The 23,394-nt window shown below is 34.0% G+C and overlaps 1 protein-coding gene and 2 pseudogenes across 1 annotated transcript; 1 reads left to right on the top strand and 2 right to left on the bottom strand.

Moving 5' to 3' along the window:
* Nucleotides 1-1,447: 1,447 nt before the first annotated feature.
* LOC140839873 (dof zinc finger protein DOF2.4-like) lies at nt 1,448-3,125 on the bottom strand (annotated as a pseudogene).
* An 8,883-nt stretch (nt 3,126-12,008) lies between these two features.
* LOC140839872 (uncharacterized) lies at nt 12,009-14,603 on the top strand (annotated as a pseudogene).
* Nucleotides 14,604-17,428: 2,825 nt separating this feature from the next.
* Nucleotides 17,429-20,746, bottom strand: LOC140839871 (heat shock cognate 70 kDa protein 2-like). Its single transcript, XM_073206855.1, has 2 exons — nt 20,421-20,746; nt 17,429-19,439 (listed from the first exon to the last, which is right to left on the bottom strand). Exons 1-2 carry the CDS (start codon nt 20,632-20,634, stop codon nt 17,707-17,709), a joined length of 1,947 nt encoding a protein of 648 aa, XP_073062956.1. The 5' UTR covers nt 20,635-20,746; the 3' UTR covers nt 17,429-17,706.
* Between the last annotated feature and the right edge of the window lie 2,648 nt (nt 20,747-23,394).

Below are 23,394 nucleotides of genomic sequence, written 5' to 3'. Positions count from 1 at the left end.
CAAACTATAAATATCATTACAATCAAGGAGACAATTCCCATTAGATATTCTTGTTACACATTATTGATAAATCATTGTAAAAGTTTAGAGCATACATATTATTAATAAAATTGTCTTTGGAAAGTGCCCAGCAACTGAAGTAATTAGTCTAGGTAGATTTTCTGAACATTTTCAAGAATTGTGCAAAAGTAAATGGTTTGGATTTTCTTGGTGATTGCCATGCATAGAATTTTCTTCGTTAGGTAATTATCAGAGAATCCCAAGAATAAGTGTTGAACAATGGAAGCAGATATCTCCACTATGAAATGATATTAATATCGGATCTAAATCTTCATGGATTTGCTTTTGAACTTTACCCAAAAAACTTAAAAGTAATTGAGATATCATTTCATCTTATTAATTCATTTTCAGTGTAAGATTTTGGCTGAATTCCCGAAATTTAGAAAGATGATTGTGTGGTTGAACGAGGGAAACCTCAACGGTTAATATATAGATTTTTGATCTTTTAATTGATTATATGATTCCCTAATGTCAATGTCCTATGTCATTATTCCAATTAAAATAAGACTAAAAATACATGCACAACTATTACTTATCCAATGTAGCAGAAAGAAGAGTGGGAAGACGAGGAAAACAATCTAACTTGAATTTGGCATGAAAGAGAATTGGCATGACTTAAGATTAATGATGAGAAAGTGTGGCAGCACTAACACAAATATATGAAGTTTTTATGCACATATGAATTAGGCACCTATATATTCAGCATCCTTGAACTGATCTTTACCATATAATTCTAGTTTAATTCCATAATTCACCCTATCAGATGAAATCAAGATTCTAATATTTTTCTTTTTGAAAGGAGAGTACAGTATTTTTTTTTACTTGTTTTAATCATGAGCAAAGAACATTAGGATGTATCGCGGTACAAATTACATATTTATCATTGATAATAATAATAGATTTCACATTTTTTTCGCGACAATGCTTATTACACGAACCATATTTCACATATATAGTTCCCTCAATTCTTCGAGAGAAAATTTTTTGACCCCTAGAAACTTTGCAATATGAATGTATGGAGATTGGAGATTATAAAACATCAAGCCATATCAGTAACATACATTACATGAATATTGGTATAAAAAAATAGGAGTAAGTAATCTACCTATCTACAAAGGCATAAAGTGATTAAAAAAAATCACAAAAACTCATATGAGACTGTCTCACATGTTAATTTTGTAAAATAGATCTCCAACTCGACACAATCCGACCCGTGAAATTTATTTTTTTGTTAAGAATATTAATTTTTTTGTTAAGAGTATTAAACTAGTTAGCTAGCAAGGAAAAAAAATATGTTGAATTTAATTGCCGCGATCGTCTGCTAGCTTGTACCTTGATTGCATGCATGCAAAAAAAGTTAAAAATCTTAATTTTTAACCATTGAATATGATCTTCCAAACATCAAATTTCTTGAAAAACATTAGATTTCAACGATGTCTAACCATACAAGGCTACAAGAGATAACACATACAACACACAAATTAAGATAAAAATGAAAATATATTAACTTACCAATATAAATCCGTGGTTTTCCGATCCTCGATTTTTCCCTAGAAAATTATATCAAATTTACTTGAACCAACCTTTCAATTTTCTTTCACCATTTTTGTCTTTTGAGGCGGATCGAAGCTTTAAAAGAAATTAACTTCAGACACTGATCGAAACATAGCTAACAATTCACAAAGGAGTCTTTCTGGAAGAAGAGTTGAAATGAGTTGAAAGATCGGTCCATGCAGCAGCAGGACTGCTCCAGTTACCATTATTTTCTTGTATAGTTTCTTCCAATAATTGCCTTGATAAATTAAGCTCAGGGGTTTCCTTCGATTTTCATAGACGCTGAAACTTGACTGATCATTGAACTAGAAATCTTGGGTCTCAACTGATCAATTTGACACGTTTCACCGCCTACTAGCCCCGACTCACCGCCTTGAAACTGGTACATGCCTGCCGGAGATGGATCTAAACAACCTCCCAAGAAAGGGAACTGCTGCAGTCGCCATGGCTCGCCGCTGCCGCTGGAGAAAAGTGAAGCCACCCCACCACCACCAAGAAAGCTGCTAACCCCCGTAGGAAAGTTCATCCGATGATCACTTGCAGTACCAACCATCGGCGAAGATATTCCACTGTAATTTAACACCATTTCGTTGCTTAAGTTATCCGTGAATTGACTTAGAGGAGACATGAATCGAAGAGGGGGAAGAATTTGAGGTGTGAGGCCTAGTAAATTACTTTGTCCCCCATTAATGGTGGAGATATTGCTCGTAGAACCGCCGGTGGGTTGTCTATCGCCACTAGCAGGAGACTTTGAGTTGTTCGACTTGCTTCTTTTGTTCCTCCGGCAACCCCCACCAACTGGAACATTTCTCAGTGCGCCGCCTCTGGTCCAGTACCTTCTGCAAGTCTTGCAAAAGTGACGCGGCTGAGATAGACTATAGTTGTTGAAGTAACAAAATTTTGTGTTTGCAGACTCGCAACGAGGGCACTTGAGAGCTGTTTCTGGCAACGGTATGTTAGCGAGCCTTGCTCGTTCCGACATGGATCCAGGGCGGATTGAACCGGCTCCCCCGCCTCCATGTGGCTGCAAAGGTGGCGGAGGAGGAGTGACAGGCAGCAGTTGTGGCGGTGGGATCAGAGAAGGGTTTGCACCACTGCTGCTTCCAATTATATGCTGACTAGTTTGCTGCTGAAAACAAAAATCAAGAAAAAGAAGGTATATTCATCAAGAGATTAAAGAGACCACAGTTATAAGACGAAAAAATACAGATTAACAAAAAGGGGTCGGAATATTTATCTTTAAAACTCTTTACTTTTGCAAAATTAAAGCATATGATAAAAGTAATAATACATCACACAGAAAAATAAAGATGAAAAATTCTTTTAAAACCCTCAATTAATAAGCTACCTGCTGCCAGTTGGAAGGATCAATATAAGCAGGAATGGAAGAAAAAACCATTGTTCTTGAGCTTTAATTCTTTCTCTTTTGTAAAGGTTATTTGGTTTTTTGGAGAGGTAGTGGAGAATCACATCAACTAGAGGCCAGCCCTGAGAGAAAAATAAAAAAGAGAAAGAATATAAAAAGAAGAATGAGAATATAATAGGAGCCAAGATAAAGTAGAGGGCTTTATGCATGTATACACACACACACACACACAAACAGCAAGCACTAAATTGTTTTCACTATGTCTAGCCAGTTTCGTTTTATTGCTTTTTAGGGTTTCGAGGCTGCTGTGATGTTTTTTTAGCTTTATTACTTAGTATTTAAGCTTCTCTTCTGGTACCTGCCATTTTGCATGAAAAAAGTAGGGATTTTTGTATCCTTTTTTTGTTTATATATATTATAATATAGCTGTGTGCATATATATTTATATACGTATGTATGTACGTATATATTGACATATAATGAGGAAAATGGAAAAATTCATTCTAGAAATCAACTTGAAAGGTTTTTGGTCGGCTAACTGATTGATTTCGAAATCATGACCTAAAAACAAAATTTTCTTAATTATTCCTGATATTGAAGCTAAGTACTAGCAAGAATTGTATGTCATCCATAGAGCAAAAAGGAAAATTTTATATATATATATATATATATATATATATATATATATATATGTATGTATGTATGTATGTATTATTTTTATGTGGTTACATTAAATTAGGTTATGACATCTTTGATTATAAATTTACAACTTTCAAGTGTTCATGTTGTGTGTTTAGGATTCAAAGAATTGTTAGATCAATAAATATGATTAATTTCGAGTTGTACATCCAAATTGCGATAGCTCAATCCGTCTTACCGATAAATATCATTTTTTCCTTTCCCAATTCCTTTCTGTTTTTGTTTATTTTTATTTTTGTTTTTAGGAATTTGTGAATAACCCGTGTGATAACATGGGTATTCGATGGCCCAAAAATGTCCGTAGGCTGTGCAAGCTATAAGTTCACATTTGGGCCTCTTTGGCCCAAATGCGAATTACTAAATTCGAGGGTTCGAATGGAATTTATCAAGATATAATAATTGCATTAGAGGATATGAAAGATTTGAGTTTGAGGAAGTATTTGAAGAAAAAATTTAAAACGACTTTAAATTGTGATGGATTTGGAATTCATTACAAAATAAATAGTTTGAGGATTTGAAATTTAGTGTTAAATGGATAGATCAACTAATCAATTTCTATGTAAATTGAACAGAGTATGTCTCTTATGAGATAGTCTCACGAATATTTATCTGTGGGACAGATCAACCCTACTGATATTCACAATAAAAAATAATATTTTTTCATAGATGACCCAAATAAGGTATCTGTCTCAAAAAATACGACATGTACGACCGTGTCAACTTCTAGGCTTAACAAGAAGTAAAAACTTACACCACTGGTAAATTACAAGAAGTAAACTTACACCACTGGTAAAATATAAATAAATCTTTCATGTCATTATATATATCCACCAAACGAAAACAAATTTTGCCGATGAATCAAGAACCCTCTACCAAATAACCAGATCAATTGACTCGGTATATATATATATATATATATATATATATATATATATATATATAGAGACAAATGACATGCATGAATATGTGATCAAGGGATCAAATCCGCGCGACATATAGGGCAACTCCGGTGACAATCGACCCACTTATCGATACAACTAGCATGGAACCCATGAGAGCATTCGGGCAACAATCGTACCCCTTCGCCTTCCATGAATTCGCCCAAACACACCACGCAAACATCTTCGATGTGCTCTCTCGAAAACTCGGACGTGACAATCACTTGTAGTGTTACATCATCCATATTTTTACCGGTAGGCTAATTTTCTCGACCATTCTCAATATTATCTTGCCCTAGATTCGTGGAACTCGAACGTACGGCTAAGCAATGGAAAATCGCTACGACTATGGAACCCGCCATGATCCCCAGAAGCCCCACGAGTATGGTGTTCATTTCAAGTACTTTTTTTTAGTTAATTTTGTAATGAAGGATAAATTTATGATATAAAACTATCGTGTGGCGTTACGGGCACGTCACTCTAGCTAGCTTGATGAAGGAAAACACTTTATGTGAACGTCTATTTGGACCCACATAATTACTTGGAAAGGATACTTACTGTATGTGAACGTAAATTTGGACTTAATCTACGCTTGTTTTGGATTTTGTGAAAGATTATCTAAAATTTCGATTCAATTTAGTTAATCCTATCTAAACATCGGTGTTGATTAGCATCGAGTTGTTGATTACCCCCAATGAAAGCCGATGGTTTTAATCATGACTTCAAGACCTAGCCACGGTTCGGGCGTAGGACCTGGATCCGGATTGAACTCGGCACTTGTTCAACGGGCCGCTCAACCGGTTCAACCAATTTGGCCAAACCGTGACCGTAAGTCCGTAATCAACCTTAGGCAGGGCGGCAATTTAAGTTTTAACCTTTTACAACATCGACCCGATGGGTTGATATTATTATTTTTTTCCAAAAAAAATGTTTATATAATATATCCTTTTGGCCACACAAAGCACAGGGAAAAAGTTGGAAAAATAAATAAAGTGCGCTTCATTTTTGGTGTTCTCCATTACTAAGTGTCCTTTTCTTATATGCCTTGATTCTCTTTCAGCCAATGTAATACGATTTTGAGTTACTATCATGTGAGAAATAGTTGTATCCACTATTGTAACTAATTTGACAGATACTGATAAAATTTATTAAATTTGGATTATTTGAATTTCCGATTACGTACATTTTTAATATAATTTTTATTTTTACGTTTTACTATTATATATACACTAGACAGCAACCAGCGTTTACTTGTCGACACACATAATTTTATTTCATTTCAAGGATTTATTAAGGGGGTTGCAAAAAAGATAGATGATGCTGCAAAAATTAATCCCCCTTCCCAAAATTGCTTTGGATTATGTGATCGTCTAGCCACGAAAATCTGAGAACTAGCAAGAAATCCAGTAGAGGGTGCCGAAATTGTTCTCGATAGAATCCCTCTTACGCTCGGGAATGAAAATATTTGTTATGTGTTGAAATATGCATGATGTCTACAGGTCAAGATGCAAAGTTCATAGCTTTTCGTGCATATACTATCTACCGAGGGAAAGGTCCCTCGGTCTTTCTGCTCACCATAAAATATCTATCCAGCTACGATGCAAACTCGGCGAGCCGTGGGTCGGTCTGGCTCGGCGGTGTTATCTCCTTATATTTTATCATTTGGTCAAGAGCTCGGGCTAGGGGCGTAGCCATAGTATGGGCTGGGCTGAGCTCAAGCCCAACAAAGATTATCAATTTTTTTTATATAGATGTAGTGTAGTCCAATTATTTTCTTAAGCTCGTTCATTATAAAAATAAAATGAAAATAACAAAAGAGAGAAATTAAAAAAAAACGATATAAAAAAAATGAGCGCCTGGAAATTGAATTATCATCTCAATAGAGCTTCTCACTCTCTGTGAAGCCTTGAATCCCAGTGACGGCTTCAAATAATTCTCTGAAAGTGCTATTTATTCTTTGATTGATAAATTTTATCACAATGATTTTTTCAAAGATGACATAAAACATTTGAAGACTCAATTAGATCATTACAAGCTTGATGTATTTGAGGATCCGAGATTTAAAGATGTTAATTTTCTTCCTAAATTATGCCGACTATTAGTTGAAACAAAGAAGTCGAGGATTTATTTCATTATTGATAGACTGATTCGTTTAGTCTTGACTCTTCCAGTTTCCACTGCTACAACTGAGCGAGCATTTTCAAGGATGAAAATTCTCAAGACACCACTTCGCAACAAAATGGAGCAGGAATATTTAAACAATGCAATGATTTTGTATATTGAGAGAGAGATTGCTCATGACATTGATATAGATTACATAATTGATAGATTTGATCTTTTGAAAAATCGAAGGTTGCGACTAAGTAGTGTTTATCTAAGTTACTCTCTTTCACGTAAGTTTTTTATTTTATTAGGCATATTCTTTCATATGATTAATGTTTGAACTTTTGGAAAATATTTATTCAGATTTGATGATTATATTGTGAAAATCGTGGATTGCACTTAATTTTTATGTCATGTGGAAAATATTTTATTGATTTCTAGATTAATTTTTTTAATTTTCTAGCTCTCATATTTTGAAATTCTGGCTACGCTCCTGCTCGGGGCTCTTGCCCTATCATTGCACTACCCATCCAGCATCCAGTATCAACTAATTGATGGTATTATTAATTATTAAGTAGAAAATGACATGATAAAAAGCAATTATTCAAGAAAAATAGGACAAGACAAAATTAACGTAATTACGTTAATGAACAAATTACTAATGTACTGAATTTTGTACGGGGATGTTTTAAAGTGATACCAAATAACCTCGTATTAGATTAGTACTATGAATCAATGTAGATTGGGTATGAAAGCACTGTTGGGCTTACACACGAGATAAAACGGATTCCCATTTCCAAAACCACAAAGTCTTTGTCCTCGAACGATGTAAAATAATGTGTTTTTGCGCAAGCAACTAAGCAAGAATTATAAAAAGTTTATAGATACCATTTACATTTTAATATTGTTATGAAGATGATGGAACTTACATTAACTATTCTTTGGTGTCCATTGAAAAAATATCAGGATTAATAAATCACGCTACATAGATAAACCGTATTTGGGTAAACTCTTTATATCAGACGCATACGAAAAAATATTGATGTAATAAATCGAACTCATAAGCATTGATCAAGTTATCACTATTCAAAAAACGTATTTGTTGTGAGATACGGGTGGGCGCGGGTCAAGTTTTCAGGTTCAGGTATTTTTGGGTACACGGAAAAAAAAACATTTAAATTTTTTTTTTTTTTGAAAAAATATATGTATTTTTCACATTTCATAAAAAATTATGTCATTATATTGAGTTATGGTCAGTCAATATATCATATTATGACTAGTAAATTAAAAAAAACACATGTATTTTTCACATTTCACAAAAAATCATGTCATTATATCATTTTATGATTAGTCATTTTTATTATATAGGGTTATGGCTAGCCACAAAAAAATACATGTATTTTTTAAAGAATAGACGGACATACCCATAAAAAAATTTTAAAAACAATTGTCGGACACCCGATCGAGTATCAGTAAAATACCCAAATCCGTTTTTTTATTAAAAAAAAAAAAAAAAACTCGACCCGATCGGGTCGGATCGAATATCCAATACTCGAAAATAAACGTCCACCCCTATTGTGAGATGGCTACAAATACCATTTATTTATTTAGTGGAAGTTTGCACATTGACTAGATGAGGCGGTTGATTGAATAAAGAACAAGAATGCATTATTAGGCAATAAAATAGAATGATAATTGAAGTAAACACTATTACTGGACAAGTGTTAAAGTTTCAAAATCCTTTGGAATTCGTGCTTGAATATGCCAAGAAAAGGTGAATCTACGATTTTTTTTGGCCGAGTGCACCAAGGGGCTGAAATCCACCAATCAATAACCACTAGAAAAACCCATTTCAATTTTCAATTAAAGGATGATGACATTATCTGTGAATATTTTGTTATAAAATTAAAATTAAAATTTTCCTCCAAAATCCTATATTGGTATACTATCGTTAGAATCGTAAAATATGTATAAAATTATATAAACAAATTTAAGGCGTTGAATGAATAAAAGTGAGTACCGGACACATGAATATGAACCATTCGATCTTACTTCTGAAGTTCTTGATTATCTATCATAAAAAAATCATGGATAGTGAGAGCTCCTACTAGTATATGTACGAGAGGGTAAGTCTCTTGTGAGATAGTATTACGGATCTTTATTCGTTGAACGGATCAATTATGCTCATATTTATATTTAATATTTTTCGTGGATGACCTAAATAGAATATTCGTCTTAAAAAATTGACTCGTGAGTACCATCTCTCACATGAGTTTTTATGATTTTATGCATGATCTCACTCCTTATCTCAATGATCCAGTTGTTATCATTTTACCATATTACTTAGAGTGAAATTTATCCCACATAAAAGAAAAAACCCAAAACCATGGATCACTTCATTATTGTTGGAAGGATTTAAAAAATCAAAATTTGTATGAGACGGTATCACGGGATCGTATTTTGTGAAACTGATCTCTTATTTGAGTCATTAAATGAAAAATATTACTTTTTATGTTAAGATTATTACTTTATTGTAAATATAGGTAGAGTTGACTCATCTCACAGATAAATATTCGTGAGACCATCTCACAAGAGACATATTCATTTAAAAATCTCTTGTATCAAAATGTTCTTGAAACTAGAAAGGATCCTCACAACCGTGTGATCTTTTTTGTCTTTCCCCGATTTTTAAAAGATTTAAATATCATATTTAATGTTCTTCGATTAATAATTCACTTTGTTATGCTTTCTTTTTTGTTGGTGGACCAGGTTCCATGAACTTCTAAGTAATACCATCAAACGATGCTCGTCATGTCATCAATCATCCGCTGGACATGTTTAAAATTCACAATAAATCCACTTCGGATTTCATCGTCAAGGGTGTGTTTGGAATTAGAAAAATATAGGGAGAATAATATATTTATCTTATAACTTTCACGTTTTTTTTTATTTTTAAACATGTTATTAGTCCATTCATAGTCTTAATGCATCAACTTACATTTTTTTTTTCAATTTTAGTATTTTTCTACCAGAATATTGATATGGCGCCGCAAATTGCTAATATAACACAGAAAAAAGTAAGTTGACTGAAATCGTGAATTGATTGATAACATGATAAAAAATAAAAAATGTGTGATTTAGTTACTTTATTTACATTATTAAATAATTTTGTTTCACCTCATACATTAATGTAAACCACTATAGCTCGGGAAATTGGTTCAACAATTTGATTATATTATCTCAATAAATCTGTTATTAATTTAACAAGTTTATTATGTTCAGGAAAATTAACTCCTTCTATCGCTGCTTTGATTTATAGAATTAGCTCTATGAATTTGAATTTTGACGGTTCAATTTCTTTATTTGTATAATTGTAACATTGGCGTGTAATCGCGAGACTTTTATCTCTTTACGTGAGTTCGAACTCATATATCTCGATTTGGAGTAAATTAGCTTACTTCACGTAAGAAGTGGTGGCGACATTTCGAAATAACATTTCGAAATATTTAGTGTCATGTAACAACACATCAATCGAGTCAATTAAAGCTTCCGAGATGTCTTGAATAATCTTTATAACAATTAAATTGACCTTCTTGTCTTGTAATCAACTCGCCAACTCGTATAAGTACCCGACCTTTACTAAACTCCAAGCCTACAATTCTCCTTCATAGGACTGAATAAGTTATCACATTAGTGAAAGGCCCCTACCAAAATGTCACTGCTAGTTTTATATTGTAAACACTGTCATAAAATTTCCAACCCGATCCATAAAATTTTAGTTTATATGTTAAAAGTATCATGTTGATATGAATCGGATCGACTCGTTTATTGTCGGGAGGGATTAATGAAAAAAAAGCACATTCTCTATAATTTCAAGCCCCAACTAAAAATGAATAATTTTATAAACCTAAAATAATTAAAAAAAATCTATAGATCTCAAATCAGGAAAAGAATTTCTTATCATAATTCATGTGTTTCTAATTTATCTTAAAGATCATTATACTAGTTTTAATGTAGAACAGTCCAAAATATCAAAATAAACTTCATGACTTGAATTGAAATAATGAAATTCTAACATTAATGGATTATTAGTCTTAACGGATTTGAAAATTCGTTGAAATTTAATCCTTCCATGCCAATTAATAAAGGCAAAAACTTGTGTGAGACGGTCTCACGGGTCGTATTTTGTGAGACAAATCTTTATTTGGATAATCCATGAAAAAGTATTACTTTTTATGCTAAGAGTATTACTTTTTATTGTGAATATGGGTAGGGTTGACCCGTCTCACGGATTGTGATCCGTGAGACGGTCTCACATGAGACCTACTCATTAATAAAATGTACTCTTCTTAAAAAAATTTATTTTAAGATCATGCTATGAGTTTGATAACTATGTTAAGACTTTTTTAAAAAAATACTACATGTTTTTTGTATGACAGTGTATCGACAGCACGTATTGGTTACTTATACATTTTTTTTGATTCATTTGATTCCTATTCAAATTAGTATAATATTATAATTATAAATTTAATTGAGAGATCGTACCATAAATGCACATCCTTTGTTAATTGATAGCACCAAAAGTCCTAAGTTTGCCATGTGAAAGGCCTCGAAGGCATGGGAAGGTCTCTTCCAAAGAAACAAAATTGTAAAAGGTTACATAGCCCTAGTTAGACGATTTTTGACTTGATCGGTTCGACATTCGACGTACTCAGATCGCGCTCTTAACTCTTGCACACAAGTCAAGTTTTTCTAGATGGGCCTCTTGCGCCGGCGTGTGCGATTGATAACCTTTTGACTAATCATTCTTACATTTCTGTAAAATGCAACATAATATAAGCTCACATATACCACTTTACTTTTCTTATGTGGGACAAACCCACCGTTAACAATTTTTATTCACACATATGGAGAGCACATTAACACACACAACCCAATATTATATATATACATAAACCCAACAACAATAATGAAAAAAACTAATGTGAGACGGTTTCGAAGATTAATTTTGTAATACGAATATTCTATTTGAGTCACCATAAAAAAATATTCTTCATCCCAAAAATATTATAATTTATTGTAAATATTGACGAAATTAACATATCTCACAAATAAACATACGTAAAAATTATTCATGTGTGGGTTTATTTCAGTCTTTTATTCATGTTATCATATTTTTTTATTATTATTCCCTAAATTGTAAAATAATATAAAACTTTTAATTTCATAAAATCAGTTGACGGTTAATTTTAAGTATAAAATTGATCCACGACAACTAAATGAAATTGTACGAAATTCAAGCGACCGAGTTGTTACAGCATCAACGGAAGAATTATGCTTTTTTTTCCACTGAATCGTTCAGTCGTGAATCACACCTATATATCGGAGACCCATTCTTGCTTACCAGTTTGCTATGTTTCCAAAACAGATCAACACACAGCATTTTGCCTTTAGGATATCTGCCTCACTCTCTGTCCACGTCTCTGTCGACAAAAATTCTTCAAGGGGTTTCTAAAAAAATCGAGTCTTTTTGCGGTGTTGAAGGGGTGATCTATATTAGCTTTAGTGTGAAATCGATTCGAAGATGAGGATCTTGAGCACCGTTAATTCTTCCCTGTGCCCGAGTGTGCGTGGATTCTTGGTTGTTGAGGCTTACCCCAAAAGGTGTTCGTCCAAGATCCCCTCTGATTTGGTCCTCTTCTTGGGGCTCGGCTTCATTGATTGGTAATTTTTAAAACAGTTTGTGAGTATATAGGATCGGCATTAAGTATTTTATGCTTATGTTTTTGATAGAGTAAGGAGGAGGAACAGATTGTGTATCTTTTCTTTCTGGAATTTTCACGGGTGGACTAATGTGACGATTTGTTTGATGAAATGTCTTCCACCTTTCTGTGGAGGGTTCGAAAAGATTTTTGGCTTAGGGCTGGATGTGGTCTTTATCTAGGTTTTCTTGTTTTTCTTAGTTTATTTTGAAGCCTAAAAAGATCTTAGTTTTGTTGGTTTTTCGTGGGTTTTTGTTTAGTTCTTGCTCTTGGATTATTATAGTTTTCTGTTTCTGTAACTTGAGGATGAATAAAATTAGGATCTTGATATCGATGGGAGTTTGTGGCTGGAATTGAAATGGTTGAGGTGTTTATGAAGATTTGATTTCTTTTCAAATCGTTGTTATTGGGGTAACATATAAATCCCCCTAAATAAAGGATGCCCTCTGAGAAAAGAATAGTTTGTGAGATAGGAGACACTCTTTTGACAGCTTTGTCGATGGAGAATCATCACCCTTCAACCCTCTTGTCCATGGATTCAAGTGCCTCATCCTCACACGAAGATCTCGATCTCGAGATGAATCGGCAAGTTTCTTTAACCTTTCCGCCTGATATAAATTTACCCTTTTCAGCTGAGATAAGCCCTGAACATTGTGATATTCTTGATGTTGGACTTGGAACTCAAGTTTACGAGAATGATAGTATTCCCAAAGTTCTTGGCAAGAAATATGCAAAAAGGTTTGATAGCATCTGGGGTGCTTGGTTCTTCTTTAGCTTTTACTTTAAACCAGTACTGATCGAGAAATCAAAGGCAAAAATAAAAACTGATGGTAATGGAGTTTCTGGCTTCAATAAATCTGATATCCAGCTCGATATTTTCATGGTTCAACATGATATGGAGAATATGTACATGTGGGTTTTCAAGGAACGACCTGAGAATGCTCTAGGGAAGATGCAGCTCCGGAGTTATATGAATGGGCACTCTCGCCAAGGAGAGCGTCTCTTTCCATTCAGTGTTGACAGAGGGTTTGTGCGGTCTCACAAAATGCAACGTAAGCATTACAGGGGGCTTTCTAATCCTCAGTGTATCCATGGCATTGAGGTTGTTCCGTCCCCAAATCTTTCGACTCTTGATGAAGACGATCTGAAAAGATGGACGGAACTGACTGGAAGGAATTTCAACATAACAATCCCACCTGAAGCTAGTGATTATAGCACGTGGAGAAATCTCCCAAATACAGAGCTCGATACGCATTCTCACTCAAAGAAGTTGCTTAATGGATCTTTGCTAAATTTGTCCACTCTGCCCTCCAACCACAACAGTGGGGACGTGATGGATCTGTCACCCGTTAGCAACAAAAGGAAGAAAGATTTCTTCTCTAATGGGAACAACGACGATTGCTATTTACCGGTGAATGCACTTGGTCGAGTTCCTCATTTAGAGGTTCACCAAAATGAACCACGGTGGCTAAACGAATTCAGTGGGGTTTTGAGAGGCATATATGGTCCTGTTACGGCTGCGAAAACAATTTACGAAGACGAAGAAGGTTATTTGATTGTAATAAGCTTGCCATTTGTAGACCTTCAAAAGGTGAAAGTTTCTTGGAGGAACACTCTCACTCACGGGATTATCAAGATATCTTGTATAAGTACATCTCTCACACCATTTATCAAGAGACAAAACCGGACTTTCAAGCTTACAGATATGTCACCAGACCATTGCCCTCAAGGTAGAATTTGTTCGAGAAATTCCACTCTCAACCCGAATCCCTGAAGACGCCAATATAGAAGCATACTATGATGGACCAGGCACAGTTCTCGAAATATTGGTACCAAAACCGCGAGAGGGATCAGAAGAACATGAAGTTCGTGTATGTGTTCGTCCTCACCACGGGGTTAACGGTCTTATGTTGAACTAAAGATCTCTCCCTTCTGAAGTTCAAGATGTATAGCGTTTCATTGTTCACTAGTTTCATGTCTTGATATGTTGTGACGAATGAAACAAAATATGTATTTGATGTTCAAGTAATGAATGTTGTGTTTGTTTTATGTAATTGATTTTGCTATTGAAGTTATGAATTATTTATCAATCAAATCATCTTTTTCCCGATTGACCTTTAATTTATTTCACACATCCTTGTCTCACTTGATGTCATTGGATCGCCTAAATTCCACAAAGATCAACTATTTCATTTCAAATTGATGATTTGGCATGGGATGATACTTTGGATCTTTTATTTTAATTTACTATTATATTTTATTTATTTATATTTTATAATAACTGGCGTATGGGGTCAACTGTTTACATCTGGTGCTGAATTATACGTTAATTATATTTTTAATCGTGAAGATGACAATTATGCAATTAAAAATCCCATCTCATAAATAAGTAGGTGGATACCGAGGAAGTCAGAACTGGGGAAAGTAATCACTCACCCTTCGGCAGCCACGTCCACCGAGAAACGATGGATCATAAAAAATTTATCCAATTCTTGAATTTGATGATAAATTGTCGTGGATGAGAAAATTCTAATATTCGAAAATAATTATATTTTATTCCCACCAATTTTTTATTCTCCAAAATAAAATCAAATATTGTCACCTTATTTTTATCTTCATCTTCATCTTACTATAATAATTATAATGTTTTCACCTTTTCAATTGTCTCGTGACTCCGAATTATTATTTGCGGGAAGCATCAACTCAAATATACAAAATATATATATATATATATATATATATATATATATATATATATATATATATATATATATATATTAAACTTTTATAATTCAATGAATAAAAATTGTCTCTTCGAAAATAATCACATAAGCTTGTGGAATTAAAAAGATAACTTATATCTAATTTAAATAATTTACTACCAGTGATTGTTTTACTTTTTATTTCATAATCATGTACACGTTAGAGCTATAAAATCAAATATCATCTATCAAAATCCAATTCGAAATCACAAAAAACATATTATTAAAAGCATGCACGGAAATAAACTATATCACCAAGCAAGGAGGAAAGACGGCTTGAAAAGTGGAAAATAACTTAAAAGTCAAAAACTTATGTGAAACGGTCTCACAGATCGTATTTGTGAGACGGATCTCTTATTTGAGTCATTCATGAAAAAATATTACTTTTTATGCTAAGAATATTACTTTTATTGTGGATAAGAGTAGGGTTGACCCTGTCTCACAGACTAAGACCCGTAAGATGGTCTCACATGAGACCCACTCTAACTAAAAATACTAACATATTTGCTATTAAATTAAAATTTGATAATTCTTATATAGATTTATTTATGTTGAACTAAGCTACCTAAACATTTTGATCAAAAATCTCGCCGGACAATTGTCCACCTTTACCCATACTTGTCATCTGCCCTGTATGTACATCAAGGTTTGAGAATTCGATATAAAAAATGAAACGTCGAGGGAGACATTGGCATTTGTTTCTTCTGCGGAAATGGGGTCTACTTATCACGACCGTATGTTTAGGGCCAATGTTTCCACGACACTTGGTTAAAAAAATGAAATTAGTTGAAGCCACCGTAAATATAGGTTAGGAATAAAATTTGTACTAGCCTTCGAATTTAATAAAATAATTGTGGAGGCTGACTCAAATTTTATTGTTCTTTTCTGGGATTTTTCCGCCTTTGTTAATGCTTCATTCAATGGTACGTAATTTGACACAGTAATACTTGGGGGCATGAGGGCATCACAATGAGTTGACTAATAAAACAACCATGTATACCAACGAGTTTAACATGGAACTTACTCTCATGGTCACACACGTTTATAGCTTTAGAGCGTGAGCGAGTGGTATCAGATAATCATCGATATAAACGATACAAACATAGATAGCTTAAATCATGTATATATAGAGGAGCTATTTATATAGTTCGAGATGTGTTATTGAATATTTCGAATAACTTACTATGATTCGCGAAGAATGAGGACCAATGAGATTTATCGAAAAAGATTATAAGATTGTATATAGATCCGCATATGTTTAGTAAAGAGAATAATATTCTTCTTTGAGAATAATAAAAAATAATAGAAAGTTTTCAATTGGAACATAATAATGTGACTAAAATTCAATATATTTACTGGTGTTTTGAATCACAATTATGTGAAATTAGATTAGTTATTCTGGCTAATAGATTATGAATATGGTGTAGTTATTAGAAGATCTCATTTTTGTCTTCCACAGAAAAGCATCCGCACTAAAAGAGATGTAATAAAAGTTATTTTTTGAGAAATATTGATGTCTAACATAAAAGAAGTTCGCCCAAAGAAATTGCTCAAAAAGCAACTTCTACCTTCGCATTTTATCGAATCTTTTGAAAATTTAACTCGATAAATTTTGGTTATCTGTATTTCAAATTGCATTTTAACATTGACTTTTCTAAATGTCCAAGTAAAACTTTTTTGGTGCGAGTATAATATATATCAATATATCAACTCACTATCTGATATATCTAATGTCCACTGTAACTTTTCGTTTTTTCACATTTATATGCACATCGATTCAAACACCGTCGCTAGTCAGGATGTAACAACTTTATTTATTATTACACCGGTGGAGCGTTTTCTGACTCGGCGCTTGACAGCTTTCCTTTGTCACAATCTCCTTTTACCATGGATGCACATCGAGATCAGGTTCCTGCCTCGTGCTCCCGAGGTATCAAGCCTACATTTTGCTTTGGCTAAGCTATTCCTGTGTTTTAAATCTTTTGTATCTGCTAACTTGGTTTAAGTAATTGAAATCTTTTCATTTTCAAAACATAATAAATGTATATAATTCTTGTACACTATATTCGTCAAATTTTATAAAAGATATGCATTATTAACTATCAAGTACTCAAATCATCTCCTACTAACTCGAAAAGAAAATTAATAATTTGCATCATTTTAATCTAGCTGAAAATTTTGAAATACTCGTGAAGATCCAAGATCGTTAACGACAATTTCAAAACTACTAAGAAACATTAAAATACGGTTTTATCAGAAGAGCACCACGGGTAAGATGTTCTCCCTCGAAGCATAAGGACTAAAAGAAAAAAGAAAAAAGAAAACATTTGTCCACCAAAACTTACACAACAATTCCGCGAAAAGTTTATGACAATAATAAAAAAGTTCAGTTCGACCAACTCAGTCTTGGGACTCCGAGCTCTCATACACAACGAGAGATGCGCATCAGTAAGAACGTAAATTTAGTCAACCTCCTCGATCTTAGGACCTGGACCGCTGCTGCCCGAAGGTGCAGGGCCATCATCATCATCCATAGGCGCCTCTCCACCTGCACCTTGATACATCTTGGCAATTATAGGGTTGCAGATGCTCTCCAGCTCCTTCATCTTGTCCTCGAACTCGTCTGCTTCAGCAAGTTGGTTGTTTTCCAGCCACTGAATTGATGAATCAATCGCATCCTCAATTTTCTTCTTATCGGCAGCAGGGAGCTTAGAGGCTATTTTCTCATCCTTAATGGTGTTCCTCATGTTGTATGAATAGTTCTCGAGTGCATTCTTTGCTTCTACCTTCTTTTTGTGTTCCTCATCTTCAGACTTGTACTTCTCGGCTTCTTGAACCATCTTTTCAATTTCTTCCTTGGAAAGTCTACCCTTGTCGTTGGTAATGGTAATCTTATTCTTTTGACCTGTTGTTTTGTCCTCAGCTGATACATTCAAGATCCCATTGGCATCAATGTCGAAGCACACGGTGATCTGTGGAACTCCTCTGGGTGCAGGGGGAATGCCGGAAAGCTCAAATTTACCAAGCAAATTATTATCCCTCGTCCTTGTTCTCTCTCCTTCAAAAACTTGAATCAGAACTCCAGGCTGGTTGTCTGAGTACGTGGAGAAAACCTGTTCCTTCTTGGTGGGTATGGTGGTATTCCTTGGGATCAACACAGTCATGACACCTCCGGCAGTTTCCAGGCCAAGGGAGAGAGGGGTGACATCGAGAAGAAGAAGATCCTGCACCTTCTCGTTACCCTCACCACTCAAGATGGCAGCTTGAACAGCAGCACCATAGGCAACAGCCTCGTCAGGATTGATACTCTTGCAAAGTTCTTTGCCATTGAAGAAGTCTTGCAGCAGCTGCTGGACTTTTGGGATCCTAGTAGACCCACCAACAAGGACAACATCATGAACAGTGCTCTTGTCCATCTTGGCATCCCTCAGACACTTTTCAACCGGTTCCATACATTTCCGGAATAAATCCATGTTGAGCTCCTCAAATCTGGCTCGGGTAATGGTCGTGTAGAAGTCAATACCTTCATAGAGAGAATCTATCTCAATTGTGGTTTGTGCAGTGGATGAAAGGGTTCGCTTCGCTCTCTCACAGGCAGTTCTCAATCTTCTCAATGCTCGTGGGTTACCACTGATGTCTTTCTTGTTCTTCCTCTTGAATTCCTGGACAAAGTGATTCACCATTCTGTTGTCAAAATCTTCACCTCCAAGGTGAGTGTCACCAGCAGTAGCTTTCACCTCAAATATACCCTCCTCAATGGTAAGAAGAGAAACATCAAAGGTTCCACCACCAAGATCAAAAATCAAGACATTCTTCTCGCCAACACTGGTAGCCTTTTTGTCAAGACCATATGCAATAGCTGCAGCTGTGGGTTCATTGATTATGCGTAGAACATTGATACCAGCAATCACACCGGCATCTTTAGTTGCCTGACGTTGAGAGTCATTGAAGTATGCTGGAACGGTAACCACAGCGTTCTTAACAGTGGAACCAAGGAATGCCTCAGCAATTTCCCGCATCTTAATTAAAACCATGGAAGAGATCTCCTCAGCAGCAAATTGTTTCTCTTCGCCCTTATAATTGACAACGATCATGGGCTTGTCGCCTGGTCCAGCAATAACCTTGAAGGGCCACAACTTCATGTCACCCTGCACAGAAGTATCAGAAAACCTCCTGCCAATCAACCTCTTTGCATCTGCCAAAAAGAGAAGCAAATACATTTCTTCCATCAATCAAAATTAAACTTAATCATATATATATATTAATCAACTGAGAATAGAATATCAAGTAGACACAACCCGTAACAAAAAAGACCAATAGCAAGATCCCATCTAAACAAGCATAAGAGAAGGGATTCTTCTAAACCTGACGGGCATACCGCATACGGCATTCTTCTAAAGCTGACGGGAATACGGCACCGACATTAACAGAAAATACAATCAGCGGCAAATTGGAAACAAAAAGTTGAGGCAAAAAACAACATAACCTGTCCTAAGAAGGTGGGAAACAAAAACGTAAAATGGAAATGGTTGATGAGTCTAATGTTATACAAACAACCACTAACAAGAAGGTTCAAACTTGTTATGTTTCCATTTAATATTGTCGTCATCTGCACACAGCGCATTCAACCATATCCTCCGGCCATGGCTCCTAACAAGAAGGTTCAAACTCAAGCGATCTTAACCAAATAAAGTACTTTGTATCCATTTAATTATAAGCATGATCATAAAGTAATCGGGTAAGATCAACACATGAATACAGACAAGAGCTACATCATACCTAGAACACTACGGATCTAGTTTCAGAAGGTTAAATTAGTACGTCCAGGTTGGTTCTAGATTATCATAAACTACTGGAAGAACTTACTCAGAATAAAACCTAAAACAAATCCTGAAGGATTATCTTATATATTAGAATTCATCAATGGAACTTTACGTAAAAAAAAACAGTAATCAACATAAAATAGACAAAGAGCCAACAGAAAAGAACTAGTTTTAATCACAAATCTAAACTAAGAAAACCAATACGACTCGCGTAGCAAGAGACTTAGCACATCCAACAAAGTAACACCAATATCGAGAACCAACCACTTGAGAAATCAGATCTACATAAATATCCAAGGAAACATAGAACATTTTGAATGATAAAAATCGCCAGCTTCAAAAACAAATCTTACCGAAAACAGTATTAATCGGATTCATTGCGACCTGATTCTTGGCAGCATCACCGATGAGCCTCTCAGTGTCGGTGAAACCAACATAAGAAGGCGTCGTCCGGTTTCCCTGATCGTTCGCGATTATTTCAACGCGATCGTGTTGCCAAACGCCGACGCATGAATACGTCGTTCCGAGATCGATTCCGATCGCCGGACCCTCTCCTTTCCCTGCCATTTCAGCCTGTCGCTGTTCTAGATACAAATTCACTATAAACAAGAATCGCAAACTCAGAAAAAATAGCCCCAAATCGCCGTTTGTAAGAGCTAGGGTTACTTCAATGAAAATGCCAGCGGCGTGTGAGCATATTTATAGGGGATGCAAAGTCATTGATTTTCGCGTTCCAGAATGTTCGATAAACCAATGAATCATTCGTAGCCGTTAGATGGTTGCGGAAAAGTATTTAATGGTGGAAGATTATTTATGTGGTTTGGTTATTTGTGTAATAATACTATTATATTTTTATCACCGCAATACAGATTGGTTTGCTCATCATATACTATTGTTATTCTTATACTATTAATAAAAAAATAGATATTTAGAACAAATGTTATATTATTTATATACAAATATTTTTATCACCACAATACATATTTGGTTTGGTTGTGTGTAATAATTTTAAAAAAACTTAAATTCATGACACTCGTCATCTCATGATAATTTCGTATATTTTTTATTAAAATCATGAATTACAAAAATTTGTATTGTTTAAATAAATTAATATTTATATATGTAATTAAAATATTGTATCAATGTTCTTTAAGTGAATTTGAAGACTTTTTTATTTGTTAATTCAACCAATATTTGAAGCATCGGTGATGAAATAAATATCAAGTCCACCTCATTTCTAGATTATTTTAAGCGATAAAATAGGACCAGAATGAATATTTAATGTCGGCGAAATTGAGATGAGAATTTTCAGACCAATTAAATAGAACCGAATAATAGATACTTAATCACCACAGAGATTAAGTGAATAATCCCCAATTAGAAAAACCTTCTCACCACATTGCTGACACAGTGATAGGGATGTTGAATTATTGGGAAAATAGACATGAAAAGTAATTCCAAAGTAATACATTTTTTTGGGATTCGACAAAATAAGACAAATAAATTTAAAAAACAAAATAGGACAAATGGCGAAGATGTTTGTGGAACGGTGCGGAAGTTCTATTTTTCTTTTACATGCTTTTCAAATTTTGGTTAAGTTTGGGTGAGTATATGAATTATTGATAAATTGATACATTAATTATTTTAAGTTGATAAATTGATTCATAATCGATTGTATTTTACTCCTTTTTTAAAATAATTATCAAAACACGTACGTTAGATTTTGGTAATGATTTGTTTTATTAATTATTAGTGATAAAATGTTTGCTTTGCGCAAGTAGACACGTACAACGCACATTTGCTTGTTTATGTACAGTCGGGAAAGAGCGAGATTGGGCCCCACTCAACTCGTCCGTTTGTGCATTTCGGAGCATGGGTGGTGTGGGCGTTGGTGGCAGTAGCCACCCGTCCTCCTCATTTAAAAAAATGAGTTTATATATCTAATCTTTAATAATTAATATTTTGCAAAAAAATTGTATTTAAATATTAATGAATTATTCTAATATCTATTATGTTCATTGTAGTTATTTATATCTGCGTTTTCTTAAAATAAATAAAAAAACTAAATATTATATACAAATAAACATAACTAAACGAGTCAATCAAATATTATTTTGTATCTTATTTCATAAAAATCAATTGGTTGTAGGCCAAAATAATGTAATCAATACAGAGTATAATAAATAAATGTGATTATTTGCTAACTAAAATTTACAACTTGATTAGAATATAAAATCAATTTTAGACATAATATGTTTACCATCGAATAAAAAAAATAAATCGATAATAAATTAACTAGGTTTCTCGTTGAGTTGATGAACCTCACGCTTTAAAGAGAGGTTGTATGTCAAAACTGTTGCATTAATATATATAAAAATAAAACTATATCATAAAATAGCACCAGGAATGTAGTCCAACAAAACTAATTTGTATGGGAAAAATAACGAAACAAACAAACTGATGTTTGTAAAAACTTACGGCAAAAACTTGTATGAGACGGTTTTAAGGATTGTATTTTATGAGACATATATCTTATTTGAGACATCCATGAAAAAATATTATTTTTTATGTTAAGAGTATTATTTTTTGTTGTGGATATCGGTAGGGTTGACCTGTCTCACAGATAAAGATTCGTGAGACCGTCTCACAAGAGACCTACTCAAAAACTACAGTATTCTTAAAATAGATTTGTCATCTCCACAGGGTACTTGATGATAAATGCATACGTCTATTTATTAGAATAAAACAGTTGAACCGATAGCGAACTAAGTACCAATTCACTAATTTGGTGAACTCAAATCGTACTTTTATATATCATCAAAACTCAACGAATATCAACTGATAAGCTATCATATGAAATGCAAGAGAATATTTGAATGAGATATTGAGACTATATGTGGATTGAGGAGGGACAATTTATTTAAAAGTTAATTTGTTGTTAGAACAATTTCCCCAACATGTTATATGGTAAACCAAAATTCAGTAACAGTGCATTCATCATTTATTTCAAAGTGTGATTCTTTTCTCTTGCAATGTCATTTTGCCGAGGAGAATAATGTGCAATTTTTTCGTGTCTGATACCATGTTGATCACAAAATTCAGCAAATGACAATTGATATTCACCTCCATAGTCACATTTTAGCACCTACATTTTCTTGTTAAGTTGACTTACAACTTCACTTTTGTACATGAAATTTTTTTATCACCACATCTTTACTTTTGAAAAGATACGTATTACAAAATTTTGTGATATCATCAACAAAAGTAATAAGATATTAACTTTCGCAATGTTTTTGCACTCATTTTAAATTGCATACATCTATATGA

This window comes from Primulina eburnea, chromosome 8 (assembly GCF_022965805.1).
Source record: "Primulina eburnea isolate SZY01 chromosome 8, ASM2296580v1, whole genome shotgun sequence".
In the NCBI taxonomy this organism is placed as follows: Eukaryota; Viridiplantae; Streptophyta; class Magnoliopsida; order Lamiales; family Gesneriaceae; genus Primulina; species Primulina eburnea.
This window is presented reverse-complemented; position numbering and strand designations above follow the sequence as displayed.